Source organism: Limulus polyphemus, unplaced genomic scaffold (assembly GCF_000517525.1).
Source record: "Limulus polyphemus unplaced genomic scaffold, Limulus_polyphemus-2.1.2 Scaffold679, whole genome shotgun sequence".
Lineage (NCBI taxonomy): Eukaryota > Metazoa > Arthropoda > Merostomata > Xiphosura > Limulidae > Limulus > Limulus polyphemus.
In genome coordinates, this window is record NW_013666289.1 from 275,707 (window position 1) to 289,239 (window position 13,533).

At 32.6% G+C, this 13,533-nt stretch overlaps 1 protein-coding gene across 1 annotated transcript in view; it reads right to left on the reverse strand.

Moving 5' to 3' along the window:
* Positions 1-6,168, reverse strand: part of LOC106459908 (nose resistant to fluoxetine protein 6-like) — a 37,377-nt gene extending 31,209 nt beyond the window's left edge. The window contains exons 1-3 of the mRNA XM_022386478.1: positions 5,325-6,168; positions 2,905-3,137; positions 2,079-2,193 (exon numbers count right to left, since the gene is read on the reverse strand). Of these exons, the coding sequence (XP_022242186.1) occupies positions 2,079-2,193; positions 2,905-3,137; positions 5,325-6,114 (1,138 nt within the window). The 5' untranslated portion in view covers positions 6,115-6,168. The remainder of the gene's footprint in view (positions 1-2,078; positions 2,194-2,904; positions 3,138-5,324) is intronic.
* Between the last annotated feature and the right edge of the window lie 7,365 nt (positions 6,169-13,533).

The following is a 13,533-nucleotide window of genomic DNA, read 5'->3' on the forward strand; positions in this document are numbered from 1 at the left end:
ATTTATATATATATATATATATATATATATATATATATAAATATAAAGATTTACCCAAATATTTCGTAGCTAATCTAATGATTATGAAAAGTCCAGTATCGCATGGACACTCCCAGTGCAGAAATTTCAACATTTATGTACACTAATATTTGTGTATATCTGCTTATGCAATCCAACTTAAAGAGGAACATTGTGAAAGAAAGTATCTAAGCACAAAAGAAAAATGAAAAATAACAAATGTCCTGTTGTATTATTACCATCTTTTATCAAACTAAATATACCAAATAGTATTTTCCTTTCCGATTATCATTTATTAGACCGGGGGGGGGCAAATATAACATACACCGGTATCTAACATATTATTAGAGAGTCAAATGATCTAATGAAAATGGAAACTAATTAGTTTCTTTGTCTCCCCAGTCTTTGACTATGAAAGAGGTAATAATATTAAGTGTTTGGTGTAAATAGCTTCGGTCAGAAAATAAAGCTGATTGGTTGTTTGTTTTAGCGCAAAGCTACACAATAGACTATTTGCGCTCTGTCCACTAGGGAAAAGCGAACTCCGTATTTTAGGACATAAAGAAGAAAAGATTTTAAGTCTGGCTTGCATATTTTTCTTAGTTTATTTAACTATTATAACCTTATAATCATTTATCATAATAAGTTTTGTGTATTACGAAGTATTAATATCAAACATAAAATTAAAGAAATTATATGCATATATTTGAAACACAAAATGACCATTTTGTGCAATCTTACTATTGATTTGTGTAAGTTCGTGTTCAACATTCTTTGATAACAGAATCGTATTAGTTCTTGAACTGTACTTTTTGATTAATGAGTTATGTAGGTTTTGTTTAATATTTTTTCATAGACGAGTTTTTGTACAATATTACTTTATGGCTACGTCGTGTAAATTCATTTTGATGGCTTAGTCATGTAAGGTTTTGTAAAACAATAATTAATTATTGAGTGATGCACGCTCTCGCACAACATCACATGATTGTTGCGTGGTACATATTTTTGTATAACATACTTTTGATGTCGAATGGTAAGCATTATTGAACAAAACTTCTAAATATTATATGATGAAAATTCCTATACAATATTCCTTGATTGTTGATGATACAAATTATTTTACAATATTCGTTGATTGTTGTGTGTAGCATTTATTATGCAATATCCATTGATTATTTATGGCCTTTATACTTTCCTTGATTGCTGAGCGGTGCAAGTTTTTGTACAATTTACTGAACGTTGAACAGTGCACTTTCTTGTGCAATTATGTTTAATGCTGCATTGATGCAAATTTTCCCCTCAATAACTGAATTTTCAGTGGTGCATGTTCTTGTGGATGATTAATTGATATTTAAGTAATGTAAATAATTATATGATAAGTTTGAATGTTAAATTGTACAAGTTTCAATTTGATATTCTTTGATTGCTGAGCGGTGCAATTTTTCTTGCAAACGTGCTTGATAGTTGAACGGTGCAAGTTTTTTTACAATATAGTTTTGAATATTAAATGATGCAGGTTTCTTCTTATTAATCTTCAAGTTTTTAATTTTTAATTTGTAATAGTATTCTTATCACATTATGTGATATGCGTTTCTAATGTAAAGTTAGGAGAAGTAATCCATGAAATTAACGAGGTTCCAAAATTTAATATTTAGTACAAATTATTATTATTCTGCAATAGTAAGTGTTTAATTTTTTTTTAGAATTTTCACGCAAAACTAAACAAGGGTTATATAGCTGCTCTTAATTTTGTACTGATAGACCCACCGTCATCTCTTGAGCTACTTTTGTCTGACTGAATAATGAGATTTGACCATCCCTCTTATAGTCTTTCTACGGCCCCAAAGTGCGGATCTCTCTTTTTTTATTTTTTGTCCTTTGGCAACATCACGTGAACCATGAATCCTATGATTCAGTGTCCTGGTACACTAGCTCCCTTCGACCACGCCCAGCCCCTAGTCTAGGGAGTTAGTGATGATTCCTTAGTACAACTTATAAACATTCTCCAATACAAAATTTACGGAATTAGTCACGAGTGACCGAAGTGATGAAGATCTTACCTGATTTTACCAATCCTTCGACGTCTTCGCGCGAACAGGCAGACGGTACACACATACCAACTCGATACCAGACGAAGTAAAAGAAGAAGGAACGAGAGGCAAGTATGTTTGTAACCTGGAAAATGATCAATATATTAAATCTTTCCTTTATTACATTGAGTGGTATAAATAGTTTTCATTGTGTCCGTAGGAGATTCATTGTTCAGATAATAGTAAAAATGGCGGTTTATAGTATTATAAAAATTATACATAGCTTTATTCTATTAACTTTCTGCAAGAATTACTGTATTTTACTTTTTAGAATATGTAGGTCTTTCCGTGTACTTCAGTAAAAAAAAAGGTTGTTTGTGTAGCTTGAAAAATTGCGTATAATTCCTTTTTTGCAAGTTTCAATATTCTACGAGCCTAAAGTAACACAAAATGAAATATCGAATGAGTAAAGTTAAACCTAGCTATAATTGGTTCATTACTATTCATGTTATATTATGATTAACTTATTTCGACTTGATTTAAAAGTTGTTAGTTGTGAGAAAGCATCTAATCAATATCTCAGAATATATAAAACATACAATAAATTGTGAATATACAAAGGAAGTAATGTTGCATTGTGAAATTATACCCAATTCAAAATATTGACTTTACGAAAAAAAAATGAAACAGCCTTGTATCTTGAAAATATAATCAAGTATGAAAATAATAATGTTTTCGGAAGAAAAAAAACTTGTAGAATATTATTTTATCTTAAAAATTATATAAATCTGTAAACAAATTTTACTGAGAAAATATCGCATTGGCTCACGAAGTTGCAGAAGAAAAGTAAACATACCGACTTTTCAGAAAAAATACCCGGATCAATTATAATGTCTCCATTTTTGATAACTTTAGGTTTTTTCGGAAGTGGTGGACGTATTTTTACTGTACAGTACTTTCCTGTTATAATGTCCGATTTTCTTTCAAGTGAGATGGTCTCCTTTATCTCTAAACAATTGTCGTAGCTCCCAAAAGCGGCCAACGTTCCTCTCATAACACCATCAGGTAGTTTTCCAGAAGCATCAATTACTGTAATAACGGAAAAACTTACTTATTATTTTGAAAATTAGATGGTTGAAAATAAATGGATAATTCTATGCTGAAAGCATTGATATATACAGAAATTGAGTTCATTATATTGTTGTAAGCTATATTTTCAATGCTGCCATTTATTTGTTTGTTTGTTTGATTGAAGTTAAGAACTAAGTTACACAACGGGCTATCTGTGATCTTCTCATTTCGGGTATCGAAATCCGGTTTTTAGCGTTATAATTCTGCAGACATACTGCTATGCCACTGGGGAGCTGTTTGCTAGAGGGAGCTGCTGATAATAATGATTATTTAATGATCGGAAACAGCAAAATATCTAGAAACAAGGATACAATTAGTTCAGCTAGGAAACAGTGAATGAACATTCACTGAGAATTATCGCGTTTGTTCTGTTATTCAATTACTTGGTGAGTTTCGTTTCTAATTATCTAACAAGGTAATTACTAACTAAGTTACGTTAGCAATACATCTTGGAGTTGAAACGTTTGGCCTACATTTAGTTGTGGACTTAGCATTTAAACGTGTGTGTCATTAGGCCTACAACTTACAATTCAAATAAACCGCCCAATGATAGAATATGTTATAGCAATATTATAACGAGTTGTTTGTCTGATTTGGCGTAAAGTCACATTGGTTTATTTGCAATGTACAACATGGGAAATCGAACCCTTGAGTTTAGCGTTGTAAGTCCGTAGATTTACCACTGTTCCACTAGGGGTCTATTAAAACGATCACGAGGCCTCATCATTTCGTTACTGTCAATGTCATCATGTCTGGTTATGCTCTATCTGACAACAATGTAGATTTTTTGCAAAAGACTCTTTCGCATAAGGTTGAAGAAGACACATTCCTCCTACCCGCAAGCGCCCCCCAGTGGCACAACGGTATGTCTGCGGACTCCCAACGCTAGTATCCGGGTTTTGATACCCGTGGTGGCCAGAGCACAGATAGTCCATTGTGCAGCTTTGTGCTTAATTACAAACAAACCTACCCTCAAGCTTTCCATTCTCAATCTAATGTCGATGGTTTCCCAACGTCCATTTCAACAATCTGGCAATTTAAACTGTATTTTTCGTGTTTTAATATAAAATATTCATAAGACTTGTTATTCATATAGCAACAAACAATAAATTTTGTGCCTTTTTGATATCTTTATTTATTCCATGTAACAAATGAAAAGAAACTATTTTATTGTATTAAAAAACAAAACTTGATCTTATATTATATACTTCCAATATTCCGGCTTATACTACGCGTGTCGTTATTCATTTTTAATCTTTAAAATATCTTATCAAAGCTCTTTTACTTTTCATTAAGATTTGTTTATAATCAAACATTTAACTACAGAGATATTTTTTATAAGATAACAACGTTTGTTTAGTGTTATTAACTGGCATGAAGTTTCCTGTAAACTGTCAAGAGAAAAAATATTTTATCTTCAACTTTAAAAGGTACTTAGACCAACTTTTACATACAATGTTGTTATTGTTTAAAAAGTACATTTTCACTAAAGTAGCATAAATATATAAGTATTAAATAGTAATCATGTTACTTAGCGTTTATAAAGATGATACACTCCAAGTCCCATTTTGTCCTTGGAACAAACTCTTCATCACTTTAAAACAAGTCAGAAGAAAACAAAAATTTTTACTGTTTGGAAAGTATTGATTCATCAGTTGAGTACCCCCGCTATTACTGATATTTTTACTGTTTGGAAAGTATTGATTCATCAGTTGAGTACCCCCGCTATTACTGATATTTTTACTGTAATTCCAATAACACCCCAAGAGATTTGGGCGCTTCGGAGACTAAAAACTGAATGAGGGGATGTTTTTAACGATTTAGGTTAATTTGCTAAACAAGATTAATGATTAGATTCTCCATTAAAAGCAATCTCGTATTGTAATGAATGAAAAAAAAGTTATTATTAACTAAATATTATGAACAAAAATAATATTTGTAATTTTAAGTCGTTATGAATTAAGATGTTAGTTAGAAAAGAAAGATAATATAGCAATCTTTCTAATGATTTACTTACATTCCACGGCCCATGGTTCTAGTCGTCTGAGATAATATAGCAATCTTTCTAGTGATTTACTTACATTCCATGGCCCATGGTTCTAGTCGTCTGAGATAATATAGCAATCTTTCTAATGATTTACTTACATTCCATGGCCCATGGTTCTAGTCGTCTGAGAGCAAACAGTAATCGGAGAAGAGCACTGTTACATGAACTAGAAATCTGACTCTCATAACTGTATCGTATTAGAGTCGGTAGGTTCTCTTTCATCAAAGAGTTCACAAGATGGCGGACTTCTTTATTCATGTCCTTCCAAATCCGGGTAATATCCTCTGTAGAACTTGTCAACCGTGTAGGAAGACTTGGGAACGGTGTATTGTTATTAGTGAATAAATTTGATAATGGGACGATTTGATTTGGTTGCTCACGAGTCTTTAGAACGGATGTTGGAAGTTCTGATGTTGAAGCAATTACTGGATTTGAAACTGAAATCGACTCACTGGGACTCGTTCGAGAAACATCTCGACTCTTCGACAGTTGTATTGAAACTCTAGAACTCGACACTCCTGTATTGTTCAATAACAATGATTCCAGCATTGGTCTTCTGCGATTTTGTAACAGACCAGCAGAAGTTGTCATAAAGAATTGAGTCTGTTGCTTTAGACCACTGTGGCTAAGCAGCTGTGTACTTCGACTTAAGGCTGTCTTACTGACCATATTAGAGTCAATCATCACAGTGGTCAGATCTTTCAGAAAGTGCGGTTGTGCGGAAGAAGTAGAAATGTCATCATCTTTAAATCTATTTTTAACAAGCGTTTTCTCATTATCAGACAACTTGAATACGTAATCAGCTGATACTTTAGATATATCGTAAGTTACAACAACTGAGATCCCAAGCAAGTTAAAGAGACAAACATACATTTCAACGTGTTTCATAATTTGACTTGATTCAGCTAAATCAGACACTAAACGATTATTTTGCAAGTATGCTCACGAGGAAAGAGCTCGAATGTGCGTACTTCACATTGTACGTTAGCGTTATAAAGGCTTTCCTTGTTTGTTAAGGATAACGTGGTATGTGCGAAAAGCGGGGTTCTAAAGAAAAGGAAAGTAAAATTAAAGTACAGACGTTATATTTGATTAATTCTTGTCACTTTGGTGTCAAACTTTAACAACACAAGGGCACAATTGAGAAAACATTTTCTAATAAAAATGTGTATGTTGAAAAATATGCTAATATATATGCAGTAAAGTTGAGTTTAAAGTATAATATTGTTTTTTTTTAGAAATGTACATATTCTTTCTCCCGTACTTGAATTTACTTTGTTTTAAGAGTTTTCATTAAAAAAAAAGAAAAAGCTAGGACTACTGTAGCTCTGAAGTTTAGTTAAAGAGTAATTAACACCACAAATGGTTAGGGATTCAATATTACAATAAAATACGTGTCACGCTAACGTCCAGTTTACATATTCAGAGCATTTCAAGGAGTTCACACTATTTCCAACAATTTTCATTGTAACAAGCTTCAGTGAAGTACAACAAGACCATACATCTGGACAAATCTTCAACAGACGCCCCCCTCCCCCATTGTACTTGCGTGTCAGCTTTCAAAATCGCAGAAGTCCACTGGAGTTGTTTTTAAGTACTTGTCAGGTATATATACATATATTTCGAATAGGGTTTTTCATCACAATGGGGTTTGGGTTGGAAGACTCATTTAAATTGTTACATATATCACACCTTTCTGCAATAACGCACACAAAAAAGAACCGTTTATTAGGCATGATAGCAACATTTAGAAGAAAAACTTACCTGTTACATACTGCTATATAGCAACTGACTCAAACTTAGTTCTTCCATATTGCGATGTAGCAAAATGCACAAAAATAGTTGTTACATACTGCAATATAGTAAAATATTCAAAACTATGCTATGCTGTGATGTAGCAACATTTATAAAAACAAACGTAGTTGTTACGTACTGTGATGTAAGAAGATACTCAAGTAATTTTTCATTGCTATGTAAAAATATTAAACGGTATTACCGTCTGTAAATATACTTTTGAGGAAAAAGCTTAATGAGTTTATTCTTTTGTCGTTAAAACATTATGGGGTTGTATTTTATCAGAAAATTATTGGAATTATTATTGCTAAATATTACTCCAAAATTAGTCGGCTAAAACAAACTTCATCTTGAAGCAAGTTGGACGGAAGAACCATGTACTGGGGGTGGAAAGAACTTTTAAGAAAATTAATGCGTGAGAAAAGAATTAAAAAACAGAACTGGAAAAATAACACGAACTTTCCATTATATATTCTCACGATTTTTCAAGAATATTTCCTTACACGTGGTCCACTCTCCCTTTTTTAGGATAGTATTATAAGCACGTATGTATAACCAGCATTCAAATTGTGTAATAGATTTACTCACTAAACAGGCACAAAGGTGATAAATATCTCAATCCAGCCCCGGTTTACTAGGTCAATGTTTGTTTACTTACTTTGCCATTTTAGTCGGTGAGTCATGAAAACATTTTTCAGTTTGTAAAAATGTCACACATTTATCGTTCTATCGTAGAGATTCTAGCAGAAAATAAAATAATTTCGTAATGCGAAGAAATTGCAGTTTTAATACACTCAGCCACAGGGGTTCCCAAGCATAAAACTCCCCAGAATGTTTAGTAGCTTTACTGAGCCCCTCTCCCTCAATTAGCTCATCGAATCTATAGATACTGAGTAAATTAGTATTTTGTATATTTGATAAGGCCCTTTACACTCTTCTGCGGTCCTCAGAGGGTTGGCTCACCCGGTTTGGGAACTTCTTAATTAAGGTATACGTAACGTGAAAAAGAAATTAAATTTTTATACGTAATTGTACAGATGTCATCATGGATATATATTCCCGTTGATTTTGAAATAATTTACAACATTTGGTATCTGACAGCTTAACTTATAGGAGTATTGCATTGAGAATTCTTTTCCTCACTTAAGTTAAACTACTAATCCATGGTTTCTTAGTTTACAATTTGCATCTTAAGTCGAGCGGGCGAGAAGTTCTGTAACATATTTACTAATCTCGAGAATGTGAGGGGGGTTGAAGTAGCTTAAGGATTGGATGTGTAAGCCACTTGCTACTACTTTTCTAAATTCCTGAATAGTGGACAGTGCCAAAATGGAGATGATAAAAATTGTTCCAGTGATTATAGACCTATTAGTATTACATCAGTAATAGGGAAGGTTTGAAAAACTGATAAATGATGCTTTGCAAAGTTATTTAACAAAGTTTAAACTTTTGTTGGATAGTCAGCATAGTTTTACTAAAGGAGAATCTCGCCTTACTAATCTTTTGACATTCTTTGAAGAGGTTATCACTTATGTAGATGAGGATATGGGTGTAGATCTAGTGTATCAGGATTTTCAGAACTATTTCACAAGGTGTCATATAAACGACTTATAAAATTATTATTTCTATAGGTGTGGGGAGTAGGTTGGCTCATTAGACATACAACTGGCTAGAAGGAAAGTAGTGCTACAGATATGTTCTTGATAGCCAATTGTTTGTTTGTTTGAAGTTAAGCACAAAGCAATACGATGGGTTATCTGTGCTCTGCCCACCAGGGTTATCGAAACTCGGATTCTAGCGTTGTAAGTCCGCAGACATGCCGCTGTGCGACTGGGGGAGGGGGCAGGACCTTTACTCTTTTTGATTTACATCAATGGCAAAGATGAAGAAATGATCAATAAATTATTTAAATCTGTAATTAAAGTTTTGGGTGTTGCTGGCTATGAGGATGCTGCTGCTACTTTGGGATAATATATGGCAGATAGTTTTAAATTTTAATAAATGCAAGATAATGTGTTTGGGTTATCACAATCTGAATTATAGGTATAACTCTTGAAGGAAATAACCTTAATAGTGTTATGGGCGACAATTTGGTGTTCTAGTTGGTCAGTATATTAAACTTTACAGTTTGAAAGAGCTTATAATTCATTGTACAGCTCTATAATTCATTAATCAGGACATATTTGGAGTACTGTGTTCAGTCTTGGGCTTCTTACTTTAAAACTTTAAAAAGGACATGGCATTGTTGGAAATAGTTCAGAGAAGGGCTGTTAGGATAATACCTGGGATGAAAATGTTATCACATATGGACAGGTTAAGATCTCTCAACTTGGTTTTTCTTGAAAAAAGAAGAGTTGAGGAGATCTGATTGAAGTTTTAAGATTTTTCAGGGAATTGATAGTGTCGATGCACCTTTTATTTGTTTGTTTAGTATTTAGTGGTGAGAATGGTAAGACTACGGAACACAAATATAAGTTTGGTATGGTAGGAGTCATAAAAGGGTGGTTGGCCTTTGGAACGGGATGCAGTTTATTTAAGGTTGTTTAAGTGAAAGTTTGATAATTATTCACATGATAAAGGCTGGTTTTGAGTTCTTTTGTATTTACTTGGTTTCCAGCGGATGGGTTTGTTACATAACAGTGGATGTTATGTTATATGCTGTGCTCGAGTGTAAACCTCAAAGTAAAGTTTTAACAGAAATAGTTAGTTTTCTACATGTGGCCCTATACCACCCCCAGTGGCTCAGCGGTAAGTCTGAAAAAAAAAAACGGATTAACAACAAACAAATGAAATGTTACCGTATTTCAAGAACGGCGCTGTTTAGAATATCGAATGCTATTCTGAACAAGTTTATAGTACATGGGTGTATGTGGTTACCAGATGTTCTAATAACATTTTTGTCTTGTGAAAATATTTCCTTCTTTTCACAAGCACTTAATACTTTTTGTCAATAATGATTTCAATAAGAAACCTTTCTAAACAATTGGAAAAAAGAAGACTTTCCCACATATTTACACCAATGTTTATTAGGTGTGCTTTGCACGATGTTTCTAAACAACTTGGCTGTTCTACCCTTTGTTAAAAGTGTAATACACATGTTTAGCACGTTTTGTAATCCTTACAAGGTACAGTTAATCTCACATCACTATCTTGTTTCGTTATATCTTCTGAGTAATGTTATCAAGAGGACTAATGATTGTGATAGAGATCACGTAAACTGCAGATGTCCCCCACCCTACACACCTCGTAATGTGGTATTTTGGGATTTCAGATATCAGGTTTGTTTTCGTTACACACCTCTGATGTAAAACCTAAAATAGCCAAATTAAAAGGTTGGTTCGAATACCTAGCCAGCTTTCGGTGTCTAAACCATAACAGTTATCAAGATTTTATTGTTTCTTTCTCTTGTATTTCTATTCCAAAGACCACAAAATCAGCTCTAATTTAAACAATCAAATTGAACATTATAAAAAAAATCCTTATGTTCCACTTCAACGTATTTACATACAATATATATATATATATATATACAAGTATAATAAAAAATTATAAAGACAAGTAGGGATAGATATATACGTAACCTAGCTAGCTATAGTAATATAGAAAGTTTTAATGCTACAAAAAGTATTGAAACATTAAAGTCAAACTACAAAAACTGAGTTACTTAAAAGTGTGAAAAAGTATTCCTAGCTAGATTACATATATATCGATCCGAACTTGTCTTTATGAAATGTATTTTTTTATTATATTTGTTTGCTTCCTTTATATTAGCTATAGTTTTGTGCGCCAACAATACCAAGCGTGGGGCATGCGTATACCCGATTCGATTTTATTACTCATCAACCTATCCTCAAGTCAAAGTAGCGCATCGTCTGTTTTATATATATTATACTAATATCCTTTACGGTACAATGAAGGAATCACTGGAACCCCAAACAGAAGAGTTATCTGAAATAATTACAGCGATAAGGTTCGTCATTTTTTCTGTATGCTTGTCTGGAAAAGTCACTTACATACTTATTTACATGAAAATTCGTTGAAATAGTGAAATTTTGATTCATTCCATAAACACGAATATAGCGATTTAAGCGTCTTTATAACTACAAAAGGCTTTAGTTTCGCTCAACCACAACTGTGAAATAGTCATTGTTAATATTCAGATATTTTAATGTCGTTTTAAACATATTATATTTATGGCCGTCATTTGTTTTATCACGATCCCTACTATTAAGTACTACCGTACTTAATGATGAAGAAAAATCTAACCAGCAATATAAAATATCATCATCTAGCGGAGGTTTCGGAAAATAACTTTGGGTAACCAACTTTTAATCAAAAAATTGACGAATTAAATCTCTGTCTGATATGATTTATTATTAATTTTTGTATGTTAAAACATAGTTGCATATATTTACTCATAGTGCTACGTTCTTTTGCATTACAAGTTCCATGAGTCTCCAAGCAACAACGATGTGAATAAAACCCTATTATCGTGATGAATCACTTTTTTGTTGTATGTTTAAACAAATTATTTTTTTCAGGTAGCTTTATAATTTTTTTTTACAATAAATGATAAAAACTAAATTTCTTTCGCAAAAGTTGATTTTAAAATTTTTGCTGCTTGTCAAATAAACACAAACAGAAAGACTTGCAAGAAGTGACGTCATACTTAGATGTCCGAAAATAACCTATCATAAGATAGTAGTTTTAAAAAATGTTTTCAAAATTACATTTTGTTTTTTATGATGGTTTATTTATTTAACTACAAAAAAGAAGCTTTTTCATTTCTGATCGTTGTTAACAAACCATGTAACTAGATTAGCTTTTACTTCTTTCATTTTGTGTTACAATCTGAAAAAAATTATATTAAATTAAAACGGATAATACATTGAATGCAGCAAACCAAGTAGTTATAGTTAGATGCTAGAAGACAAGAAAATCGCTTGACAAAACTTATTATATCCTGTGTTATACAACATAATTAACTATAATAATAGACTGAATAAAACATATAATACTATGTAGTATATGGAACGATGCTTAACTAAAAAGATTCTGTAGTGATTATTTTTCAGTATCTCAATGTTCTCATGGCTTTTTCGGGATACAGTAGTACTACCAGAAAAACTAGAATTATTAAATCCAATATAACATCTTGTTGTAGAAAATATCAGGATGCGTAGCTTACGTTGAACAGACAGAAACCCATTCTCAAAAGACGATAAAAAGTAAGCCAAACTTAGCTGCAAAAACTCAAACAAGCTTATACTTCTAAGCCAGTTGGAAATGGCAGAAATCTCTTGACTACTAAATTGAATTTCCTTTTCAACTTCACCCACTGCAGTAAAATTGCCGATTTCAATGTAGTGTTACACCTAGTTAACAATATCTTAATTTCCTTGTTGTACTTTGGAAGCTACAAATTTAAATATAATATACCTACTCAATAGTAGGTTTTCACTTTTCAAGTAGGTCATAATAACTTATTAATGTAATATACCTCCAGAATAAACAAAAACACACACAGAGAACACGTTTACTCACCACATTTGTTGATGAAATCCAGCCAACGATATTTTTTTTTACAAAATCTTCCATATCAGGGTCATAAAAACTCTCCCTACTTCTTAACTTGTGAAGCAGAGCGAAGCAAACAAAGCATGTTACCTGTACATTGTTGACGTTGAACTCTGAACATGCACTAGTTGTCATGCTATTTTAACCAGCATGACTTGTGACAACATCACTCCAGAAAACAGGATACTGCTGAAAATTCAAGGTTAGAATTCGCGTAGCATGACATGATTGAGACTAGACGGGCAGAAGTCTCGCAACATGAGATGAGGATGCTGCCCCAGTCCAAAAAAACACACAATAAACAAACGTTAAAATGAAAATAATAATAATAAATATATAAAAAAAACATTTCATTGTATAATGTTATCACTACATTTTTTAGTTCTCTGATTGGTCATGCAGTGCACACCTTGTATGTTCTGACTGCACGTCACCACCACATATGTATTATATTTAATTCTAAAAAATTCATCTCAAATCACATGCATCTTGTATTTACAGGTATACTCTGTCTAGAAGAGTAAGTAAATTTCACTTTATTAACTTGGCACATTTTCTCCTGTAATACAGACGTTGAATATGTTACATTAAAACGATTTTGGAACCTCTCCATGGCATTACACTCATGTCGCTACATCTAGTTATGCTGCATCTGACAGTCATACATCTTGACACTAGCCTTGGAGTTTAGTTTCCATTACAAAAGACTTCATCTTAAGACTGTCATATTTAAAGGGCACTCATCCTCCCTACAAGCTTTCCATAATTCATCTAGTTTACAAGGACAACAGTTTACCAGTGCACATTTCAACTGTCTGTTCACACAGAAATCTATAAGTGCATCTGGTGACTTGACTGGTATTTATTTATTCGTATGGCGTGAATACTAGTTTCATTATCTAGCTGTTAGATATGTACGACTTTTGAGTTGGAGGT